Source organism: Zonotrichia albicollis, chromosome 26, assembly GCF_047830755.1.
Source record: "Zonotrichia albicollis isolate bZonAlb1 chromosome 26, bZonAlb1.hap1, whole genome shotgun sequence".
In the NCBI taxonomy this organism is placed as follows: Eukaryota; Metazoa; Chordata; class Aves; order Passeriformes; family Passerellidae; genus Zonotrichia; species Zonotrichia albicollis.
This window is the reverse complement of record NC_133844.1, coordinates 4,909,337-4,933,939: the sequence shown is the minus strand read 5'-3', so window position 1 is coordinate 4,933,939 and position 24,603 is coordinate 4,909,337. Positions and strand designations below refer to the sequence as shown.

The following is a 24,603-nucleotide window of genomic DNA, read 5'->3' as shown; positions in this document are numbered from 1 at the left end:
ATCCTTTGGATCCTGGCCAAATCAAACTCCTGGGGTTTTTTCCAGGGGAAAATCAAGCAGGATTTTAAAGCTTCCCAAGCTCTCCGTCACCACCGAGCCCAGATTTCCTTTTCCAGGACTCTTTTCTTCGTCACTGAGCTGAAATTTCCTTTTCCAGGACTTTTGTCTTGGTTATCAAACATAAATTTCCTTGTCCAGGCTTTTTTCTTTGTCACCGAGCCAAAATTTCCTTTTCCAGGATGTCTTTCTTCACCATCCAGCGTAAATTTCCTTTTCTAGCTCAATTTTCTTCATCACTGAGCCAAAATTTCATTTTCCAGGATGATTTTCCTCCCCACAGAGCCCAGGTTGATCTGACCCCTCTGCTCCCACTCTTTTTTTTGGGAATTCAGTTCCCTCCATTACCAGCACCAACCTAAATGTGTCCATTTTATTCCCAAGTCTTAAAAAGTCATCAAAATTCTGAAATATTGTCAAGTTTGGGAGCTCCAGGTGGAAGTGTCTGAGGGAGTTTCCAATGGTGCCAATAATGTCAATAATTATAATAATGGAATATAAATATTAATTATAATTAATGAATTAATTTTAATACGTATTTTAATACTTTAATAGTTTAATATTTAATACTGAATATTTAAATAATTATTTTATTATTCTTAATAATTTAATTAATTTTATTAATAATGATGCAATTATAATGATTATGATAATTATAAATAAAATTATTATTTATTAAAATAATAATGATAATGCAGCAACACTAATAGTGCAGGGAGTGGCATGGGTTCAGCTTTAAGGTCCTTCCAATCCAAAACTTTCCATGATTTTAGGGCAACAAATCTTGTAATAATCCTCTTCTATTCCCAATATTTATTCTTACACTCTCATGCAATGGTAAAATGATTTTTTAAACTTTGCAGCAGCTTTTGGAGCAGAGTTGGAATTAAGATCTCACTTTTCCTCTGCTGATTATTAAATGTATTTTGATCTTCCAGTGGAAATCTGAGATTTCCTGACTGGATAAAATGCACATGGAATTCCAGAATCCAGGTGTTTTATTTCCCTGCAGGGGCATTGCAGCTGCATTCATTAAAAAATGCTTCTGCCTTAATAAGTTGGGTGAAAAAAAAGCAATTACCATGCCAGGCCATGAACAGCCAGAGGAGAGCTCTGATGCTCAATCCAAGGAAAAAGAAAATTAAATTATATTATTATATTATATTATATTATATTATATTATATTATATTATATTATATTTAAATTTAAATTTATTAAAAATTATAAATTATTTTATAAATTTTGTATTTTATAAATTTATTTTATACAAATAAAAATTTTTATCCTGCTACCATCAACAGCACAATAAAGACTCAGACACCAAAACCCTTTAAATTTGACTTTTTTATTTCATTGCAGAAGAAAATCCAACGTAGGCCTCATTATGTTATGCATCTTTAATTATAAAAATAAGCAAAGAAAATAACTTGCCTCTCTCTCCTCACTATGATATGTTTCAAATAACCTTTATATGAACACACGGAGCTTTACAAATGTCATGGAAACAATAAATAAGGACATATACCAGATATGCTCACTGTTTATTCCAGTACTCAGCAAAAAAACCCAAAACCCAAAACCCCCCAAAACCCCCAAACTCTCTCCCTTTTCCCTTTTCCAGGTCTCTTTAAATTATAAATACAAATAATGCAAATTCCGAATGGCACAAAAACGTCTAAAGTGCAAACAGACACGAGACTCATGCAAACCTTCCCAGAGAAGCCCCTCCCCTCCCCGAGAGAAAAAAATCCTTTTGTGACACCCAAAAACATGAAGCAGAGATGAACTCCAGGGTGAAATTGCTGGACTTGGTCGTGGGGATCATTCCCCACCCCAAGGGAGCTCTCACCCCGAATCCAAACCTTCCCCTCATTCCTGAGGGATGGGCAGAGCTCCCAAATCCCCTCAGGAGAGATCCCAAATTTCCCTCCTGAGGGATGGGCAGAGCTCCCAAATCCCCTCAGGAGAGATTCCAAATTTCCCTCCTGAGGGATGGGCAGAGCTCCCAAATCCCCTCAGGAGAGATCCCAAATTTCCCTCCTGAGGGATGGGCAGAGCTCCCAAATCCCCTCAGGAGAGATCCCAAATTTCCCTCCTGAGGGATGGGGAGTGCCCAGCTCGCGTGAGGGATCCCAAATTCCTCCCTGCTCCAGCACAGGGACAAAAGTGGCCTCAAAGCAGCTCAAAAATTGGGAATTGTGGTTTTTTGGGACAGGGGGAGCTCCCTGGGGTTTTCCAGGGATGATCCCCTGGGCCACCACAGCAAACCCCACCAGGGGCAATCATCTCCCCGCTCCTCTTCCCAGCCACATTCAGCAAAGTTGGAATCACTGCTGGAAAGGGAAATTTCATCATGGCACCCGAAAAAAAGATGGGACTGGGAGGCCCAAGGCTCCTCCCCAGCCCCAACTCTGCTCCAGGCGCCTTTTTGGGGTTGCAGAGCAATGGGTGGGTGGAGAAGCCACTTTCCATATCCCTGCCCAGGTGTCCTTGGAAAGCTCCTGGGAGCTTTGGGGTCCCACTGTGGGAGCTCTGGGGCTCTCCCAGGTGGGGCTGGAGCACTGCCCCAAGGCAGGGAAAGACTTTTTGTGACCAATTCCCAAAAAAAGCACGGACTGGAGGCACAAACCCCAGCAGAATTCCCTGGCTCCCAACAGCTGCAGGGTGGGGAGTCAGGGATGCGCTCCTGGGATCAATTCCTAAATATAATCCCAGTTTTAGGGTTGGGATATTCCAGAAGCTTTTGGTTTTCACCTCTCAGAACTTCTTTGTGTTGGCCTCTCAATCCCTGCCTGATTCAGGAGCTTTGCATCTTCCTTGCCCTGCACGGCTCTGTTCAGAGTATCCCAAAAAAATTACAAATTCCAACCCTCCACCAATATCAGCAATTTTTTTTTTTGCTGCTTCCAATTCTCTGCCAGCACTTCTACATTTCGTGAAGGCAGCGACATCTGAAACGCTGCCACTGCATCTGGTTTTGATATTTTAGCAGCAAGTTCTGGTTTAAAGGCTTTGTGGTTTCCCAAACAACACAAAAAACAAAATAATATTGCTTCAGGTTTCCAGAAGAAAAAAAGAGATCCCTCCTTGATCAGCTCTCCAACGCTCTGAGGCAGAGTCTCCCACGCTGCAGGGACTCCGAGGCATGGGTTGGCCTGGTGGATCCCACACCACAAACGGCATTGGGTACACCCCACATCTTCAAGGACATTTAACGGGTCCCACACCAGCAAAGGGCCTCTGGTGGATCCCACAGCACAAAGGACGTTTGATGAGTCCCACAGCACAAAGGACATTTGGTGGATCCCAGTCCACAAAGGGCCTTTGGTGGGTCCCACACCACAGAGGGAATTGGGTGGATCCGAATCCACAAAGGGCATTGGGTTGATCCCGATCCACAAAGGGCCTTTGGTGGGTCCCACACCACAAAAGGAATTGGATGGATCCGAATCCACAAAGGGCCTTTGGTGGATCCCAATCCACAAGGGGCCTTTGGCGGATCCCACACCACAAAGGGCCTTTGGTTGATCCCAATCCACAAAGGACACTTGGTGGATCCCACACCACAAAGGGCCTTTGGTTGATCCCAATCCACAAAGGGCATTGGGTGGGTCCCAGCCCACAAAGGGCATTGGGTGGGTCCCAGCCCACAAAGGACACTTGGTGGATCCCACACCACAAAGGGCCTCTGCCTCTGATCCCACCACAAAGGACATTGGATGGATCCAAAGGACATTTTTGGGCTCCCCAGGGCCTGGCTGTGCCGTGAAGCAGCTTTGGGGTCTCCAGCTCTGCTCCTCTTCCCAGAGCCCGCTGAGGAGGAGGAGGAGGGTGGAGGAAGGGCAGCTCCCAGAGCATTCATTGCGTCCTCAGCTCTCCTGCTGGAGCTTCAGAGAGTTCTGGATTTTCCCTGCCTTGCCCCAGAAATCCTGAGGGAAATTTTACCCCGTGAGATTCCCAAAGGATCTGTCAATTCCAGAATTCCCAGCAGCTCTGCCCTGGCTCTAAGTGCATTTCCTGGCAGCCCAGTGGGGACAGGACTGACCAGCCTGAACTTGGGTTTTTAATGGATTTTGCCTCAATTTCAGCTCTGAAAGGCTGTTCCTGGTCCTGTGATTCCCATCCTGAACCTTTTCCCCTCTTCCTTTCTTAAAAGGCCACAGAGTGGAATGTGAATTCCTGACTATGACAGAGGTGCTGCTTCCAGGAAAAAGAAAGCAATAATAACAATAATAATAATAATAATAATAATAACAACAACAATAATAATAATAATAATAAAAGAAAGAGCTGACTTATAAAACTCAGTTTAGGCAATAAAGTTATTCTGTTCTGCTCCTTTGAAGCAGACTCTGGTGGAATTTATGTACAGTACAGACAGATTTTAGCACTATTTATACCACAGTTAGAGCAAGGCCTTTAATACTCTAATCTTCAGACAGGCTTTGTTTCTGTTAGGCTTGGTTTAAAGCTTCAGGCAGTTAAATACAGTACAGAGATGTGAGCTTTGAAATACAACACACGATTATGGGACCTCCTGACCAGCTGCGGCCACAGCCTCTTTCCATGGTGGAACACGTCCCTCTCCTGCTTTTGGGCTTTGTGGGGTGGTTTGAGCTCATTTTGCACCGTGGTGCCAGCTCCAGGTGATTAAACCATGCAGAGAGTTTGGTAAATCCCAACTTAAACGTGTTCACAGCACTCTGCTGGAAGGATCAGGGATGAGGGTGACACTGCAGGACCAGGAACGTGACATCCATGCTCGTCCATGGCCAGCACAGATTCATGACATGAATCCCACGGATGTTTTTAGGATCTGTGAGAGTTTTTAGGATGTGTGAGAGTTTTTAGTGCATTTTTCATCACCTGCAGGAGAGGAGCGGCTCCTCCCCTCAGTGCTGAACCTCCAGGCCTGGCTGGTGTCGCCACAACAGCTTGGGACAAACTCAGCCTCCAAACCTTGGGAGTTTGGTGCCTGAAGGCCCAGCCACTGTAGGGATCTACTAAAGACTAAGATTTTTTGGGATAACAGATTTTTGTGTGGGGAAGAGAAGAGACAGAGCCGTCTGGCTGGCGGGAAAGCCGCGACACCGAACACAGACCCATGCAGAAGTGTTGTTGGAGAGGAACAGAGAAGATGAACAAACTAAACGAGCCCTAAGGAACTAAACCCAGCTCCTGGGGGTCACAACACCTACAGTCCGCTGGCTTTGGGTGTAGCACTCCTAGAGCAGAGCCCTCAGCTTTGGTCGTGCTCGGCCTGCCCGGCCCGGTCAGGCGCGCTCGGCGGAGCCGCGCTTGGCGTGGGCGGCTGTGGAGCCCTCACCTCGCAGGTTCCTGAGCAGCAGCTTCAGTTTCTGGGGCTCCGAGAGCCTCCTGCGCAGCAGCTCGGCGCGGGGGTGGCCCTGGGCGCAGTGGTCGCTCTGCAGCATGTGGAACAGGCTGGCCATGTTGGGGCCCAGCTTCTCCATCAGGCTCTCCTTGATGGTGCTCACCGTGTCCTCGTCGCACTCCAGCAGGCTCCGAACCAGCTTGTTGTAATACCTGCAGGACAAGGACCTGGTTAGACCACGGTGCCGCCCTGTAGCAGGCTCTGGGCTTGCTAGGGCCCCATGGACAGCTGAGGCTTAAAGATAGGAAATGCCAAGTCATGGTGAAATAGTGCAGCCATGATATTTTCTGAAAAATCCTTTCCTTAGGATTTTTTCTCCTGAGAAGCTGAGAGACCTCAGGAACAAAATGTAAACAATGATTATCTGCTGCTGTGGAATGCAACAGGTGCATCTGTGATTGGTCTCATGTGGTTGTTTCTAATTAATGGCCAATCACAGTCAGCTGGCTCAGACTCTCTGTTCCAGCCTTTGTTATCATTCTTTCTTTTCTATTCTTAGCTGGCCTTCTGATGAAATCCTTTCTTCTATTCTTTTAGTATACTTTTAATATAATATATATCATAAAATAATAAATCAAGCCTTCTGAAACATGGAGTCAGATCCTCATCACAAAAGAGCAAGAAGCTCCTCTCTTCCACCTTTCAGACCCCTGCTTATCTCTGTGTAACCCCATAGGTAACTTTCCCTTAACGCCTGCTATTGGACAATTCTGGATCCCCATATATCTTATATAAAGGGTTATTTTAGCCCATTCTGGTCAGAAGAGCTGTCCCTGGAACCCTTCACAGATCCCTAATAAAGACATTGCTGTGGAACTCCAGCTGCCTTCTCCTCTCTCAGGTCTGCCTTCTTGGCCTGCATCGACGCCTTAGCAAGCAAAGAGCTGAAATCATGAGAGAGCTGATAAATCCCTAAAGAGCTGATATCCCTTAAGCATTCTGAGGTTGCCTGGGGCTAAGAGCAGCCTGGGCACTCAGACACTCTGTCCCCAAAAGAGGACTGAGCTATCCAGTACTGCCTGCTTGGGGGCAAACCAGCCCAGCAGGAAATTGGGGTATCACCCAGCCAGGTGACAAAACTGCAAAAATCAGGGTTTTTAACTCAGCCAGAGCGTGTTTGGAACTGATTTCTGATGGCGTTGTGGCAAAATATTTAAGGTTGGGAAAGGACCATGGAGTTCCATTTCCTATTACAGAAAACTCTCTTGTACACAGAGATAATTTTTTTCTTGTCTATCCAGAAAATGGCAACATTGGGAAGGCAAAATTATACTGGGGGGAGTAAAGATGAAACTTGTGTAGCAGTTTTGGGGGGGAAATTGGAACCTTTGAAAGAAGATTTCTGGGAGAGGAGCAGGCAGCTCTGTGGAGGCCCAGGTTAAACTGATGGGCTGGGCAGCTCAGCAGGCCTCAGAGGGGGACATGGGGACATTTGGGCAGTGCTGGCCACGCTCCTCTGAGAGGACCCAGCCCTGGAGCCTCTCCTGAGGCCCAGCAGCTCCTCCCCAGCCCAGCAGAGGATGTTGTGACACGCTGAGGAACAAAAGCAGCAGGATTTCCCAGCTCTGAGGGGAGGCTGAGGGCTCCCAGAACACCCACTCCACACCCTGGGCATGGAGGTGCTGTGCCCCTGGCACAGGGGAGGAACGCCAAAATTCTGATTTAATTGCCCCAAACCAGCAGCTCTGGGAGGTGAGGGGTGGGCAGAGTGGGTTTGGAGTGATCCTGGTGGATTGGGAAGGTAAAACAAGGAGCTGAGAGGTTAGGAATGAGTTAAAGGGTGTGATTTAAGGAATGGTTTAAAGGCTGGGATTTACTCTCTGCTCAACACCAGAGTTCCTGGAGCTTTGGGAAGGAAAATAATTGATGTTGGCAACAACAGATCCTGCTGGGATCCCAGCCTGGCCTGGCCTCTGAGCCACGACTGCTCCATCCCTGTGGCACCATTCCCTCTGTCCCTCCTGTCCCTCTCCCTGCACAGCCCTTACAAGGGCCAGGAGGGGGAGAAGCAGCCCAGCCCAAGCCTGGCAGATCCCTGGGTTCCCTGGGGACAGATCCTTGGGACAATCCGTGGTCACTTCCAGCCCAAGTGAGGCTTCCCCTGCCTCCTCTCCAGCTGCATCTTCCCCTCCCAGCAGCCCTGGGCACAAATTCCTTGTCCAAGGAGCAGCCAGGTGTGGTGGCAGCTCCTGAGAGAGAGAACCTAAATAAATTTTCCCAGAATCAGCCTGAGAAGCTTTGAGAAGCTGTAGATAAACAGTGATATCCAATAATTAAAAACAACCTGGAGGTGTTGTTTCTCTAGTATCTGTTTTCTTGTTATTCTCATAAGATTGTTCATAAATGGGTGCATAATCATTTATTTGTTATAAACATAAGATTGTTTATAAATGGGTGTATAACCATTTATATTTTATGTTATAAACCATTTATAGCAATCATAAGATTGTTATAAATGGTTTATAAATTGTTAATTAGACAATGGTGATGGTGTTTTAATTAAAGGACCAATCAGGTCCACCTGTAGCAAACTAGGGTATAAAAAGCAATGGGTTACTCAATAAACTGAATTAGGTTTCTATGAATGTCTTGGGAGTCCAGGTCACTAAATTGAATTAATTTTCTGTGAATGCCTTGGGAGTCCAGGTCACTTTTTGCCCAGGCCTGACTCACACACTGAGAGCACAGGGGTGCTGCTGTGCATTCCCAGCCCTGCTGAGAATTCCCCCAAGGAATGTTCCCCCAGGATTCGGGCTGGGACAGCGTCTGGCACCCCCCTGTGCCAGGGAACATCTTCTCAGGGAGACAGAGCTGGGAAAAAGGGCAGCAGGCCCACACTCTCTGGGATTTCTGCCTGAAAGGAACTTATTTTAAGCACTTTAAGGTCACGCTGACATTTTTCCACAGGAGCAGAGAGGAGAACAACCTGCAGGTGGAGGAGGGGAAGGAAGAGGGAAATGAGAGTTCCCATTGAAAATCCTTTCCCAACTCTCAGCCCTGGGGAGGTCAGGTGAGGTCAGAGCCGCACAAAGGGATCGGGCTCTGGCTCGCTCTGAGCAGGGCTGGGAGGGTCTGGAGTGGAGATGAGCAAAGCTGAGCCAGCCACAAACCCGGCTTAAACCGGGGCCAGACACAGAGCCCATCCAGCCCCGTGGTTTCCACACCGGGACACCTTCCAGGGCTGGGCTGTGAGCAGAGATTCCCCTGCCCCGGCTGGGATGGCAGGAGGATGCAATGACCTTGAAGGACTTCCCCTGGGGCCGGGCCAAGTGGCACATTCTGATCCCGGGCTGGGAAAGCAGGATGCTCCCGAGCGCTCAGCCTCACCTCGGAGCTGGGAAATCCTGCTGCTTTTGTTCCTCAGCGTGTCACAATATCCTCTGCAGGGCTGGGGAGGAGCTCCTGGGCCTCGGGAGAGGCTCCAGGGCTGGATCCTCTCAGAGGCCAGCGCTGCCCAAGTGTCCCCATGTCCCCTTCCAAAGCAGGACATGGAAAGAAAAGGTTTTTTTCTTTGTGATCTGCCCAGTCCATCAGTTTAACCTGGGCCTCCACAGAGCTGCCTGCTCCTCTCCCAGTCCTCCAAAATCCTTTTTCAAATGTTCCAATTTCCTCCCCAAATTTGCTACACAAGTTTCATCTTTACTCTCCCCAGTATAATTTTGCCTTCCCAATGTTGCCATTTTCTGGACAGAGAAGAAAAAATTATATCTCCATCTACAAGAGTTTTCTGTAATAAAAAATGCATCTCCAAGATCTTTGTGGGTCCCTCCCAGCTCTGGATAATCTGGAATTCTCTGAATAAATTTATGCTGCTTGATGCAATATAAAATGTATAAATCACCTGCACACCTGTCCTGGGACCCAGCCACCCCAGGGAACAAGGCCACCCCAGAGGAGCTGAGGACAGGACCCAGTGCTCTGTTTGCACTCCAGTTCTGGGGTTATTTACTCCAACCTCTCCAAAAGGTCCCTTTTATCCCAATCACAAGACTCAGCACTGATTGTTCCAGGATTGGGAGCAAGAAATCCCTGCCCTGCAGCGTGACTGCAGCAGCCCTGAGGCTCCCTGTGTCCCTTGTCCTTGGAGGATGGGGACAGGGCAGGGCTGCCCAGGGGAAGGTGCCAGCTGTGACATTGCCATCCCTGTGGGCAGCAGGGACAGGACAGGTAAATCCTGCTCAGAGGAAGGTGCCAGCTGTGACATTGCCATCCTTGTGGGCAGCAGGGACAGGACAGGTAAATCCTGCTCAGGGGAGGGTGCCAGGTGTGACATTGCCATCCCTGCAGGGACAGGGGACAGGTAAATCCTGCTCAGAGGAAGGTGCCAGCTGTGACATTGCCATCCCTGTGGGCAGCAGGGACAGGGGACAGGTAAATCCTGCTCAGGGGAAGATGCCAGCTGTGACATTGCCATCCCTGTGGGCAGCAGGGACAGGTAAATCCTGCTCAGAGGAAGGTGCCAGCTGTGACATTGCCATCCCTGTGGGCAGCAGGGACAGGACAGGTAAATCCTGCTCAGGGGAAGGTGCCAGGTGTGACATTGGCATCCCTGCAGGGACAGGGGACAGGTAAATCCTGCTCAGAGGAAGGTGCCAGCTGTGACATTGCCATCCCTGTGGGCAGCAGGGACAGGGGACAGGTAAATCCTGCTCAGGGGAAGATGCCAGCTGTGACATTGCCATCCCTGTGGGCAGCAGGGACAGGTAAATCCTGCTCAGAGGAAGGTGCCAGCTGTGACATTGCCATCCCTGTGGGCAGCAGGGACAGGACAGGTAAATCCTGCTCAGGGGAAGGTGCCAGGTGTGACATTGGCATCCCTGCAGGGACAGGGGACAGGGACAGGGCAGTGCTGCTCAGGGCAGGGTGCCAGGCACCAGTGTGACATTCCCACAGGGACAGGGGACAGCCCCATGGCATCACAGGCTGTCCCCAGGTTTGACAATGCCACTGCCCCCATGAAAATCTGTTCTCCCTGGTGTCTGCTGCGAGATGTGACCAGACATGGAGCAAAGCAGGAGCTCTGACCTCTTCAGCCCAGCAGAACCAAGAGAAAGTTCCCCTGGGAGTTCTCTCCATTTAACCCCCTCTGTTCTCAGAGGTGAATCCATGGCCTCAATATTCCAATTTCAGCACTGATTGGTTTGACCACAAACTCCAAAAAAAACCTCATTTCCTTTTCAAACCAGGACACCAGAGATGAGGAACATGGGGTTGGCACAGGGGGGTTGTACAGGATCAGGGGTGCTGGCTCCTTGTGGTGTTACATTTTAGTTAAATGCTGTGCTCTGTCTCAACCCTCGATATTCCAAGCCTGATCCTCCCCTGGAATATCATGGATCTGAAATCCCATTGGCCCAAGATTTATTCTACACCCGCTCTGAATCTCCCTGTTAAGCTGTGCTGAGCAAACCACAGGTTCTCTTTTGGCACTTATTTCTCCTAATCTTTTCTTTCTAACAAAAATGGGTGAATTGTGGTGTTACACATTTCAGTTAAATGGTTTGCTCTGTCTCACCCCTTGAAAATGTAGGGTTTAATCCAAGCCTGATCCTCCCCTGGAATATCATGGATCTGAAATCCCATTGGCCACAGTCTTATTCTGCACCCACTTTGAATCTCCCTGTTAAACTGTGAGGGGAGACCATAGATTCTCTCTTGGCCCTTATTTCTCTTAATCTTTTCTTTCTAACAAAAAAAGCGTGAATTGTGGTGCCACATTTCAGTTAAATGGTGTGCTCTGTCTCACCCCTTGAATATGTACAGTTTAATCCAAGCCTGATCCTCCCCTGGAATATCATGGAATATCTGAAATCCCAGTGGCCCAAGGCTTATTTGCACCCCCTTTGAATCTCCCTGTTAAGCTGTGGGGGGAGACCAGAGATTGCTCTTGGCCCTTCTCTCCCTGGGCTCTCCCTCTGTTTCTCCCTCAGAAACCATGCTGCTCTGGGGGGTGGGACCCCCAATAATTAGCACCCTCATTAATTAGCACCCTCAGAAGCCGTGTGGAGTCTCCTTGCCCGTCTGCTGCTACCAGCGAACATCCAGCTTAGGGGACCCCTGGGGATCACAAATGAGCAGCAGCAGCTCCTTTAATTTTTCTTGGGTTTTGCAGCAGCGTGGTGACCTGGAGGACAAGGATTCTGGAGGACAAGGATCCCGGAGGACAAGGATCCTGAAGGACAAGGATCCCGGAGGACAAGGGTCCTGGAGGACAAGGATCCTGAAGGACAAGGGTCCTGGAGGACAAGGGTCCTGGAGGACAAGGATCCCGGAGGACAAGGGTCCTGGAGGACAAGGATCCTGGAGGACAAGGGTCCTGGAGGACAAGGGTCCTGGAGGACAAGGGTCCTGGAGGACAAGGATCCCGGAGGACAAGGATTCTGGAGGACAAGGATCCCGGAGGACAAGGATTCCGGAGGACAAGGATCCTGGAGGACAAGGATCCCGGAGGACAAGGATCCCGGAGGACAAGGGTCCCGGAGGACAAGGATCCCGGAGGACAAGGATCCCGGAGGACAAGGATCCTGAAGGACAAGGATCCCAGAGGACAAGGATCCTGGAGGACAAGGATCCTGGAGGACAAGGATCCTGGAGGACAAGGATTCCTGGAGGACAAGGGTCCTGGAGGACAAGGATTAATTTCCCAGTGCCCTATGAGCCCCAGGGAGGGGATGGCTGTGAACACCTTTAAGTTGGGGTTCACCAAACTTGCTGCATGGCTCAGTCACCTGGAGCTGGCACCACGGTGCAAAAGGAGCTCAAACCTCTCCACTGACCCCAAAATCAGGAGAGGGATGTGTGCCACCATGGAAAGAGGCTGTGGCTGGAGCTGGGTATGAGATCCCATAATCAGGAGAAGGGAATGGTGGCAAAGGATGGGGAAGGCCAGGCTGGACAGGGCTTGGAGCAATCGGGGACAGGGGAAAGTGTCCCTGTGCTTGGAGGGGTGGGATGGGATGGGATGGGATGGGATGGGATGGGATGGGATGGGATGGGATGGGATGGGATGGGGTTTAGGGTCCCTTCCCACCCAAACCATTCCATGGTTCCCTGAGCAGCTCAATGTGCCAGACATGCCAAATTAATCAACCCGATTGGCATCATTGACCATTACAGGGCGCCCAAACAAAAAAAATTAACATTTAAACAAGCTCCAGGCTTTGGAGTAAGGGATGTCTGGATAATTTTACGGTTCTCTTCTGGAAATTCTTTTATATGTATTTCCCAAAAGGAGAAATAAATGTATTTCCCAAAAAGGAAAATAAAGGCATTTTCCCAAAAGGCGAAATAAATGTATTTTCCCAGAATGGGAAATAAATATTTTTTTCCCAGAAAGGGAAATGCGTGTCTTTCCCAAAATGAATGACAAGTGCATTTTCCCATAAAGGAAAATGAATGAATTTTCCCAGAAAGGGAATTAAATGTATTTTCCCAGAATGGGAAATAATTGTATTTGCCCAGAAAGGGACAGACATGTATTTCCCAAAATGAAAAAGTGTATTTCCCCAAAAAGGGAAATAAATGTGTTTCCCAAAAAGGAAAATAAAGGAATTTTCCCAAAAGGGGAAATGAATGTATTTTCCCTGAAAGGGAAATATGTGCATTTCCCAAAACGAGCAACAAATGTGTTTTTCCACAAGGGAAAACAAGGAATTTTCCCAAAGGGGGAAATAAATGTATTTCCCAAAATGAAAGACAAGTGCATTTTCCCATAAAGGAAAATAAATGAATTTTCCCAGAAAGGGAAATAAATGTATTTGCCCAGAAAGGGACAGACATGTATTTCCTGAAATGAACAACAAGTGTATTTTCCCAAAAGGGGAAATAAATGTATTTTCCCTGATAGGGAAATGTGTACATTTCCCAGAATGAACAACAAATGTGTTTTCCCAAAGAGGAAAAGAAATGTATTTTCCCCAAAAGGGAAATGTATTTTCCCCAAAAGGGGAAATAAATGTATTTTCCCTGATAGGGAAATGTGTACATTTCCCAAAATGAGCAACAAGTGTGTTTTCCCACAAAGGAAAACAAGGAATTTTCCCAAAAGGGGAAATAAATGCATTTCCCAGAATGGACAACAAATGTGTTTTCCCAAAGAGGAAAAGAAATGTATTTTCCCCAAAAGGGAAAAAAAATGCATTTCCCAACAAGTGTGTTTTTCCACAAAGGTAAACAAGGAATTTTCCCAAAAGGGGAAATAAATACATTTCCCAGAATGGACAACAAATGTGTTTTCCCAGAGAGGAAAAGAAATGTATTTTCCCAAAAGGGGAAATAAATACATTTCCCAGAATGAACAACAAATGTGTTTTCCCAGAGAGGAAAAGAAATGTATTTTCCCCAGAAGGGAAATGTATTTTCCCCAGAAGGGAAATGTATTTTCCCCAAAAGGGTAAATACATTTATTTCCCCAAAAGAGCAAGGAGAGCGCTGCTGCAGCAGAGCAGGGTGTGCAGGGGCTGGGGGCTTTCCCGGGTGGGATGCCCCAGGCCCTGCACAGGTTTATCCCCGTTCCCGTGGTTCCTGCCCCTCTCTTCCCCTCCACAGCCCAGGATTTCCAGCTCCGTACCGGTTGGAGAAGTGGTTTGGGAGCTGCACCACCTCGGTGATGGCCTCGGGGTTGCGGCGGGCGATGCCGCACAGGTCCAGCTTGCTGTAGCACTCCTCCTGCACCTCCGAGATCATCCTCTGGAACGTGGAGCACCTGCGGATGGCCAGGAACACCTTGGAGGTCACCCCGTTGGCGATGCACTTCAGGCTCTCCTTCACGAACGCTTTTCCCTGCACACGGAAGGAAAACCAGCTTCAGCTGAATTCCGGGGAACCTGGAATGAATTCCAGGGATAAAAACGAGAGCAGGGTCCTGGTACTAAAGTGATTTCAGCTTTTGTTATGAAAAAAGAAAGGCCTAAAGCAAGAGGGCCTGTGGGAATGGGGATGGGGCTGGGAATGGGAATGGGGATGGGAATGAGAAGGGGAATGGGAATGGGGATGGGAATGGGGCTGGGAATGGGAAGGGGTATGGGGATGGGGTTGGGAAAGGGAATGAGAAGAGGAATGGGAATGGGGTTAGGAATGGGAATGGGGATGGGAATTGGATGAGAAAGGAAATGGGAATGGGGCTGGGAGTGGGAATGGGGATGGGAATGGGAATGGGAGTGGGAATGGGAGTGGGAATGGGAATGGGAGTGGGAATGGGAATGGGAGTGGGAATGGGAAGGGGAATGGGGTTGGGAAAGGGAATGAGAAGAGGAATGGGAATGGGGTTAGGAATGGGAATGGGGATGGGAATTGGATGAGAAAGGGAATGGGAATGGGGCTGGGAGTGGGAATGGGAATTGGATAAGAAGGGGAATGAGAATGGGGTTGGGAATGGGGATGGGAATGGGGATGGGAATGGAGCTGGGAATGAGAAGGGGAATGGGAATGGGGATGGGACTGGGAATGGGGCAGGGGATGAGAATTGGGCAGGGAATGGGGCTGGGAATGGGAATGAGAAGGGGAATGGGGCAGAGGATGGGGCAGGAAATGGAGCAGGAGCATTCCCGTCGAGGATGCTGCTGCTCCTTGAGCAGCTCCAGATGGAGCAGCACAATTCAGCGGGTCAGAAACCCCTTTTTATCCTGTTTTTTGTCCCTTTGGATTGGTTTCTGTTTGGATCCTTCGTTTACATGAAGGTTTCAGGCCCCAATTGGCCACTGCAGCTCTGTCCAGGCTGGCTCGTGGTGCATTTACTGAGGTGTGTTATGGTACCTCGAGTACCGGATTTCCTACAACTGCCCTTTGAACCCCTCTTACAATAGAGTAACCAAACCACACTAACGATCTAGCAACTATTTTACAGCAGTTCCTAACCTGTTTTTAACAGAATCCAAAGGAAGGAGAAGCGTTGTGGATACTCCACCAGGCCTGGCTGTGCTAATTACCCTCCTGCAATTAGTGCAGGGAATGGGATTTGAATGCTCCCGATTACTGCAGAGTTGACACTCTCAGCAGCCGGGATGCTCTGAACTCCCATTCCCAAAGGATTTAGGCATTGGGAATCTTCAGCCAGGGAGTGCCAGGACCAGAGATGGAGCAGCTCTGCCCCACAGATCAACATCAATTTAATGCCAGCAGTTTAACACTCCTGGTTCAGACCTCAAGAGCCTTTACGAGCTTTTAAATCTGTCCTTGGGAGCACGGGGAACAAGGGGCTGTGTGGATTTTGGGAGGAAAGCACAGAGGGAACGGGATTTTGGCAGAGCCCAGCCCTCCAATATTACCCCATTTATTCTCCCTGCAATCCCAGCCTGGCCGTGCATTCCCAGACCCGAGCACTTCCAAGCCAAAGCCCAGCCCTGTGCCAGGTCACACAGCCAGGAGATTTATTTTGTTAGAAGAACATTTCTATTTCCTCCTGGAGAGGAAACCTCGCTCTCCACCCCGCGGAACCCTCCATGCCAAGTCCTCACCCAGAGCAGCGAGCGGGTGGAAAAAGAGCCCTGGAGCCAGAAGTGGGGCTGGGAGCAGCAGCAGGAAGGGCTGCAGGGAGGGGAGGGTTAATCCTGCCCAAAGCACAGCTTAAATTGAGGCAGGCTCTGAGCAGAGCGCCTTGCACGCGCTTCAGAGCCCGCAGGACTTGTCCGGGCCATGAAAAGGCGGCTCCCATTTATTCTCGGCCGGGTTTTATTCTCGGCCGGGTTTTATTCTTGGCTGGGTTTGATTCTCGGCTGGGTTTAATTCATTCCCGGCCGGGTTGGATTCCCGTGGTGCCCAGGCCGTACCTGAGTGTCGAATTTAGCAGCGCTGTAGAGGAAGGATTTGCAGATGTCGTACATCCCGTCCGTGTCGCACGTGGAGTTCTCCAGGCAGGCGAAGGCTCCGCAGCCCACCTGGAGGGCGCTGTTCAGGCACCGAACCACCTCGGCTGCGACAGAGGGGCACAGGAACATCAGCGCATGGAGAGTGAGCTCTGCCAGCCCCAAAAATCCTGCCCAGCCCCAAAAATCCTGCCCAGCCCCAAAAAATCCTGCCCAGCCCCAAAAAATCCTGCCCAGCCCCAAAAATCCTGCCCAGACCCCAAAAATCTTGCCCAGCCCCCAAAAATCCTGCCCAGACCCCAAAAATCCTGCCCAGCCCCAAAAAATCCTGCCCAAACCCAAAAATCTGGCTCAGCCCCAAAAATCCTGCCCAGACCTAAAAATCCTGCCCAGACCCCAAAAATCCTGCTCAGCCCCAAAAATCCTGCCCAGACCCCAAAAATCCTGCTCAGCCCCAAAAATCCTGCCCAGACCCCAAAAATCCTGCTCAGCCCCAAAAAATCCTGCTCAGACCCAAAAATCCTGCTCAGCCCCAAAAATCCAGCTCAGCCCCAAAAATCCTGCCCAGACCCCAAAAATCCACCCCAGCCCCCAAAAATCCTGCCCAGCCCCCAAAAATCCTGCTCAGCCCCAAAAATGCTGCTCAGCCCCAAAAATCCTGCCCAGCCCCAAAAATCCTGCCCAGACCCCATAACTCCTGCTCAGCCCCAAAAATCCGGCTCAGCCCCAAAAATCCTGCTCAGCCCCAAAAATCCTGCCCAGCCCCCAAAAATCCTGCCCAGCCCCAAAAATCCTGCCCAGCCCCAAAAATCCTGCCCAGACCCCAAAAATCCTGCTCAGCCCCAAAATCCTACCCAGCCCCAAAAGTCCTGCCCAGACCCAAAAATCCTGCCCAGACCCAAAAGTCCTGCCCAGCTCCAAAAATCCGGCCCAGCCCCAAAAATCCTGCCCAGACCCCAAAAATCCTGCCCAGCCCCAAAAATTCTGCCCAGTCCCAAAAATCCTGCCCAGCCCCCAAAAATCCTGCCCAGCCCCAAAAATCCTGCCCAGACCCCAAAAATCCTGCCCAGCCCCAAAAATCCTGCCCAGCCCCAAAAATCCGGCTCAGCCCCAAAAATCCTGCCCAGCCCCAAAAATCCTGCTCAGCCCCTAAAATCGTGCTCAGCCCCAAAAATCCTGCCCAGCCCCAAAAATCCTGCTCAGCCCCAAAAAGCCTGCCCAGACCCCAAAAATCCTGCTCAGCCCCAAAAAGCCTGCCCAGACCCCAAAAATCCTGCCCAGCCCCAAAAATCTTGCCCAGCCCTAAAAATCCTGCCCAGCCCCAAAAAATCTGGCCCAGCCCCAAAAATCCTGCCCAGACCCCAAAAATCCTGCCCAGCCCCAAAAATCCTGCCCAGACCCCAAAAATCCTGCCCAGACCCAAAAATCCTGCCCAGACCCCAAAAATCCTGCCCAAACCCAAAAATCCTGCCCAGACCCCAAAAATCCTGCTCAGCCCCCAAAAATCCCGCTCAGCCCCAAAAAATCCTGCTCAGCCCCAAAAAATCCTGCCCAGCCCCAAAAAATCCTGCCCAGCCCCCAAAAATCCTGCCCAGACCCAAAAATCCTGCTCAGCCCCAAAAAATCCTGCTCAGCCCCAAAAATCCTCCTCAGACCCCAAAAATCCTGCCCAGCCTGGAGAAGAGAAGGCTCCAAGGAGAGCTCAGAGCCCCTCCTGGTGCAGAAAAGCAGATTATAAAAAAGAAAGAGAGAGAGATTTTATATGCACGGTGCTAGAACGGCTGGGATTGGTTTTAAGCTAAAAGAGGAGAGATTTAGGTCAGATGTTAGGGAGAAAATCGTTCCTTGGTGGGCAGCGAGGCCCTGGGACAGGGTGCCCAGAGAGGATGAGGATTCCTCATCCCTGGAAGTGTCCCCAGCCAGGTTGGAGCACCCTGGGATGGTGAAATGTGTCCCTGTCATGGCTGGGGATGGAATGACCTCTAAGGTCTCTTTCCAACACAAACCATTCCAGGATTCCATAATTCTATATTCCAGAATTCTACAATCCCACGATTCTATAATTCCACCATTCTACAATCCCATGATTCCTTAATTCCATGATTCTACAATCCCACGATTCTATAATTCCATGACTCTACACTTCCAGAATTCCACAATTCAATGATTCTCCAATACCATGATTCTACAATTCCAGGATTCTACAATTCCAGGATTCTGTAACTCCAGAATTCCACAATTCCAGAATTCTACACTTCCATGATTCTGTAATTCCAGGATTCTACAATCCCAGTATTCTACAACTCCGGGATTCTACAATTCTATGATTCTCTGAGGACACGACCAGCATCCCAAGGAACAGAAATTCCAGCTACCAAAGCCCTCGAGGGTCACACACGGATTAGAAGAGGCAGCACCTCACACTCCTTGCTGAGATGGGGACCCAAATTTCCCCATCCCAACCCCATTCTGTCTCCAGGCATTCACATCTTTATCCCAATTCCCTCTAAAGCAGGAGCAGGGATGAGGATGGGCCATGGAAAGCTCCGGGTGCTGAGGGCTCTCCTTGGAGAGCAGCCTTGGCTCACAAAACCACTGGAAAATGAGGTGGAAGTGCTGGCAAATGCCAACAAGTTGGCAGGAAACTGCACTTATTATTGGGAGGCATTTGTGATTTTCTAAAATGCTGAATTACCTAGAAAGAAGATTTGAGCTTGAGACTCAATTCTCAGCACCCAAAAGGACTCGATCCAGCAGCTTGGAGCTAAAACTGCCCCGGGAGCTGGCAGGTACAGCCACAAAGGGGAATTTCTGCTGAGATTCGGGAGGGGAAGGGGAATTCGGGCCGGGAAAGTTCAGGTAACGCCGCTCCAAGGATGATGAAAGCCCGAGGCAGCGGCGCGGCCGAGCACGAGGGTGTCCGTGTCATCCCGGCTCCCTCCGAGCACATCCAGGGCATTTTAACAATGAATCAGCAGAATTGCCACATGATTGCCCTGAAATTAGCCGGGATTAACCTTTCTGGGCGAGCCGAGCATCTGTCCCCTCCCAGCGAACGGGCAAGGCACGTTCGCGGCTCTGCAGCTCAGGTTACCAGACATTCCTGGGGGAGAAACGCGAGGCCAGGGTCCCCTGGTGTGGGAAAAGGGAGCCCTAACTGCGACAGAACACACCTTATTAAACCTAACTTGCATCCTAAAGAGAATTCTTTACAACCGGGATTTTCCCCGAATAAAAAAAAAAAAGAAGAAATAATATTTAAAAAATCCCCCCAATTAACCCCTGCTCGTTCCGCGCTGCTGCTGACGTGCCTGAAGGGAGGAATATTCGGTAATTCATCCCCTCCCCGGTTCACAACCTCCCGCAGCACGAGCCAGCCCCATAATTAGCTTTCCACAGGTTCCAATTAGAACTTCGCTCGCAGCGGAGTCCGGGTGCGCTCTGATTGTCTCAGGCGCGGTGCGAGGGGAGACCCCACGTTCCTATAGCAACCAAATACAAAAGCAAATGGAGCAAACACCCCGCTCCAACGCCGCAGAGCCTCAGAGCTAAAATAAGGCAGCTGCTAATGAGCCCCGAACCGGAGCGTTAATATCTTTGCAGTACAGTAGAGGCGGATTTTTAATTCCCATTGTTCCACACAATGTCGCCAAGTTATCTAAGCGGCAAAGTCCGCACATCCAAAGCAATTTTTAATTTTTTTTTTTTTCTCTCCATTGTGGAAGCAAGTTTGGGAAATGTCCCTGATGTATTTTTACAGCGGCAGCTGCCCGATAGCGATCGGTTTGTGACACTTTCTGGGTTATGCATTCCTCCGAGGCTGCCCCTCTTCGAACACAGAGATGTTCCAGAACAATGGGGCAGTCCCAGCGCCGCGGATCCCACCAAGTTCCTAAAAAGCAAAGGTTTAACCCCAGAGCAGCGCTGCACCGGGGGAGGGACAGGGATGCATGCAAGCAGGAGAATAAAAATGATAAAAAGTGCACGGAACTCCCCGGGGAGCTGCGGGAGGAGGGGAGAGCCCGGATCGCATCCTCGCTGCTCCAGGAGATTCCTGCACCAGCCCTGGAAGGAACACTCCTGCTGCCAGCCGGTGAGTTTGTAAGGGGAAGGGAAAGGGGGGGAAATGAAAAAGAAGAAGAAAAACCAGCAGCAGAGAAATGCGAGGCAGCTGAGGGCAGCGGGGCTGCGGCGTTACCTGAGTTCTGCGCCGCCACCCGCGCTTTCCTGGGGCTCACAGAGTCATTCTGCTCGGCTTCGTGGGATGCGGATGCACTGATCAGCAGCAGCAGGAGAAAACCAGACTTTAGGAGCATTCTTTGACAAGTTTCCGCTAAGTGTGGGGTTGGCTTGGTTTAGTTTTTTTCCCTTTTTTTTTTTCTTTTTCTTTTTTGAGTGGTTGATTTTTTTTCTTTTTTTTTCTTCTTTTTTTTTTTTTTTTTTTTTTTTGGATGTGTGCGCCTCTCCTCTTGCACTCGGGCTTGAGCGAAGATGTGGAGCTGGATGCGAGGCAGGGAAGGAAGGAGGGAGGATCCTGGCGAGGCCGGGGATGAGCGCAGGGATGTGCGGAGGATCCGGGTGGCCCCTCTGGCTGCTGCTCGCTGGGGGACCGCGAGCTGCGAGCGTTTTATAGCCGCCCTTATCGGTCCCCCCCGGGCTGCCGAGCCAATCGGTGGCGCTGGGCAGAGCCAGGGGAGGACTGGACTCATTCAAGCCCCGCAAAACTGCAACTTCACAGGAAGAATATTTTCCAGCCCATTAAAAGTACCTGCCAAAGAACAATGAGCGAAAAGTTCATCCTCGGAGGAGCGCTGGGAAAGGGAGGGGATGGAGGGGGGGGACGCTTCCTATGGACGGCGGAGCTCGAGGAAATGACAGCGCGGTCCTAAAGCGCCCCCACCCCAACAGAAAACCACCTGCCCTGGAGGGAAAGCTGCTCCCATGCGTGCGGGGGGGATCCCGGGGCTGGGGAGCGGGGAAGGGGCGGCCCTGAGGGGTTCGGGGATGGGGATGGGGGCGGAGATGGGGCTGACGGGGATTCTGCCCCGGCTCTGGACATGGGACTGGCAGGGATCCCCCGCTCCTGCCCCGGCTCTGGGGATGGCGGGGATCCCCCGCTCCTGCCCCGGCTCTGGGGATGGCGGGGATCTCTCGTTCCTGTCCCCGCTCTGGGGCTGGCAGGGATGCCTCTCTCTTTCCCCGGCTCTGGGGTCTGGCCGGGATCCCCCTTTCCTTCCCCGGCTCTGAGGAAGAGAATGGGGCTGGCGGGGATCCCTCGCTCTTTCCCCGGCTCTGGGGATGGGGCTGTCAGGGATTTCTCGCTCCTGTCCCCGCTCTAGGGCTGGCGGGGATCCCCCTTTCCTGCCCCGGCCCTGGTCGTGGGGCTGGCAGGGATCCCCCGCTCCTGCCACTGCTCTGGGGATGGGGCTGGCGGAGGTCCCCCATTCCTGCCCCGCTCTGGGGATGGCGGAGATCCCCCATTCCTGCCCCGCTCTGGGGATGGGGCTGTCAGGGATTTCTCGCTCCTGCCCCGGTTCTGGGTCTGGCCGGGATCCCCCTTTCCTGCTCCGGCTCTGAGGATGGGGCTGTCAGGGATTTCTCGCTCCTGCCCCGGTTCTGGGGCTGTCAGTGATCCCCCGCTCCTGCCCCGGCCCTGGGGATTGGGATGGGGCTGTCAGGGATTTCTCGCTCCTGCCCCGGTTCTGGGGCTGTCAGGGATTTCTCGCTCCTGCCCCGGCTCTGGGTCTGGCCGGGATCCCCCGCTCCTGCCCCGGCTCTGGGGCTGTCAGTGATCCCCCTTTCCTGCCCCGGCTCTCACGTCTCCCCTCTCCCTGCCGCTGCCTCCCTCCCGCCCCAGCACGTGCGAGCCGCGGCGCTCAGCCCTGCGCTCACGTAGGCACATGCAAATCCATCAAATAAATCAAATCAATCCCTGCCTGCCCCGAACCTCGCCCAGCGCTCCTGCGCTCCCCTCACCTGCGCCGTTCCCCCCACAAAATCACCCAGCCCACCCTTTGCCCGCGCCCCAAACCCCAATTTTCAGGTGTTTCGTGGTTTTCTTCGCCCTTCCCTCTCCCTGCTCCAAACTCAATCCTGTTTTTCAGATTTCATAACGGGAGGAGGCAGCCTAATGCCTGATTCAATCTCGGCTCTAATGGGCACGTAATGAGGATTAACACGCCGCAGGATGGATTCTCCCCCATCCCAGAGACGATTTAAAGCTCCGGGTGTTTCAGGGATGAAAGCGCAGCTCCTTAGAGCTGTAGGGAAATCGGGAAAGGTGAGTGCAGAAAGATTTCCAGATAAAAAGTTACAAGTTCCTGCAGCTTAGAATGAACCCAAGGATTCAGAGACCAGCTCTGGCTGATCTGAGCTGAGATTATTTGGATCAGGAGCACGTTTGGGGCTCCCTCTGCCACCCCCTTTGCTGGGAAGGGGGAGGACTCTCAGCTCTGCGGTGACAGGCAAGGAAATCCAGCTTGGATAATCCATGGATCCAGCCAGGGGCAGAATTCCCATTTCACAAACCAGCTCCACAAATCCCATTCATAGGAGGTGCAAAAGTCCCCATTTTGGGGCATTAAGTCCAGTTTATGGCAAAATAAGAATTTAAAGAGAAGCAGGAGGAGGCTCTTTCCATGGGGCTCCAGAAGCTGTGCTGCTGCTTTACCCCATTCCTGCTTTTTTTTCCTTAGGAAAATGGGATCCCTCTGGATCTGCCCATCCCTGTGTCCCCTTTCTCCAGCTCTGCCCATTCCCGGCGCTGCCGGCTCCCTTTGGAACGGGAACAGGAGCGGGGCTGTGCTGCTGCTGCCCGGGGCTCACAGGAACAGCTGTGCCAGATGTTCCGAGCGCTCGCCAAAAGCCCTGAAACAGGAGGGTTTCGGGTTTCGGCTCCGGTTTGGGACGCCGAGCCAAGTTCATTAAATAAAGAGAAAAAAAAAATGAAGAAAAAGAAGCAGCAGCCCCACAAAGCCTTGTGGTTTCTCCACTTCAGAGCCCCGGTCCAGTTTGGAAGCGAGAATAATCCCAGAGGGTTTGATCCTGATTAAATCAAAAGTAACTCTGGAAGCCACTTCAATGGGGGCTGACTCACGGCTGCAGAGCCTTCCTCTCCTCTCCTCTCCTCTCCTCTCCTCTCCTCTCCTCTCCTCTCCTCTCCTCTCCTCTCCTCTCCTCTCCTCTCCTCTCCTCTCCTCTCCTCTCCTCTCCTCTCCTCTCCTCTCCTCTCCTCTCCTCTCCTCTCCTCTCCTCCAATTTGAACATTCCCACTTGGCTTTTTGGGATTTTTTGGGGTTTTTTTGGCTTTTTGAGGCTGCAGACCCAGCCAGGCAGCCAGGTTGGCCTGGCCCTCCCCAGGATCCCATCCACACCCAGGGGAGCCCAAGTGTGGGGAGGAATTGAGCCAAGGGGGCCCTGAGATTATTCCAGCACATTTTCTGTTTATTCCCTACTCTTTTCCCAGAGATTTGCTCCTTCAGGGCCAAGTTTGATATTTGTACCTGCTGCCTGTTTTGATTACCAGGAACAGGAGGTGACTGAGGCTCAGTTTGGTTCATGGGCATGGTGACCCCATGTGTTGGATCAGGACACAAATATTAAAACTCTATGGAGGTTCCAAAAGACCCCATGGAGGCAAAATTTTGATTATTTTGCTCTAAAAGAGTGGGGGATCATTTCAGGAGTGAGGGACCTGCTCTGAGCCGCTGTCAAATTTGGCAAATTTCTGCCCAAGACCTCGGAGTCCTGTGTTACCACAGCACATTTGCATTTTTTCTTTTGCATATTGAAAGCAGCAAGGGCTCAAAATTCCCTGGAAACTTCCACTCTGCCCTGGCTGTGGGATTTCCAGGGGCTTGGTGGCAGAGGAGCTTGGCTTCAATCCTCTACCAGGTTCTGAAGGAAAAAAGGAACGGCCAGAGATGGAATCACTGCCCCAAATCAGTGCTTGGCTCATTCAAGTGCCATGCCCTTTAAAAGTGTTGTTAGAAGGTTTAGGGATACAAGAACACCCATTATGGGATAAGGTTTTCCCTAAAAACCTTCCTTCCTCCCTGTCTCAGGTGACAGCTGCTTTGCAGCCGTGGGAGCTCATTAAAAAAAAAACAAAAACCAAAAGAAAAAGTTTCCCTATTTGTTCCGAAGAGCTTGGCACAACCTGCTGGAAGATTTTCCCCGCGGCTTCCCTCGGAGGTGAAACGCTGGAGGGTTTCTGTTCCTGCCTGGTGCGCGGAAAGAGAAAAAAGAACGGCACTGTTAGCCCTGGGAGAATCCCCCCCTTCTTTCCATTCCCATTCACGGCCCCGATTAAATTGCACGGCCCGGCCTTTTGTGCCTCTGTTCCTCTATTC

At 50.7% G+C, this 24,603-nt stretch overlaps 1 protein-coding gene and 1 long non-coding RNA gene across 2 annotated transcripts; one reads left to right on the top strand and one right to left on the bottom strand.

Annotated features, from left to right (window-relative positions):
* Positions 1-1,402: 1,402 nt before the first annotated feature.
* STC1 (stanniocalcin 1) lies at positions 1,403-20,636 on the bottom strand. The gene is made up of 4 exons (XM_074559175.1): positions 20,451-20,636; positions 16,217-16,359; positions 14,020-14,231; positions 1,403-5,602 (listed from the first exon to the last, which is right to left on the bottom strand). Exons 1-4 carry the CDS (start codon positions 20,566-20,568, stop codon positions 5,332-5,334), a joined length of 744 nt encoding a protein of 247 aa, XP_074415276.1. The 5' UTR covers positions 20,569-20,636; the 3' UTR covers positions 1,403-5,331.
* On the top strand, positions 19,098-23,261 carry LOC141731907 (uncharacterized). The gene is made up of 3 exons (XR_012583808.1): positions 19,098-20,345; positions 22,357-22,532; positions 22,948-23,261. It is a non-coding gene; the product is annotated as an uncharacterized LOC141731907 (long non-coding RNA).
* The last annotated feature ends 1,342 nt before the right edge of the window (positions 23,262-24,603 follow it).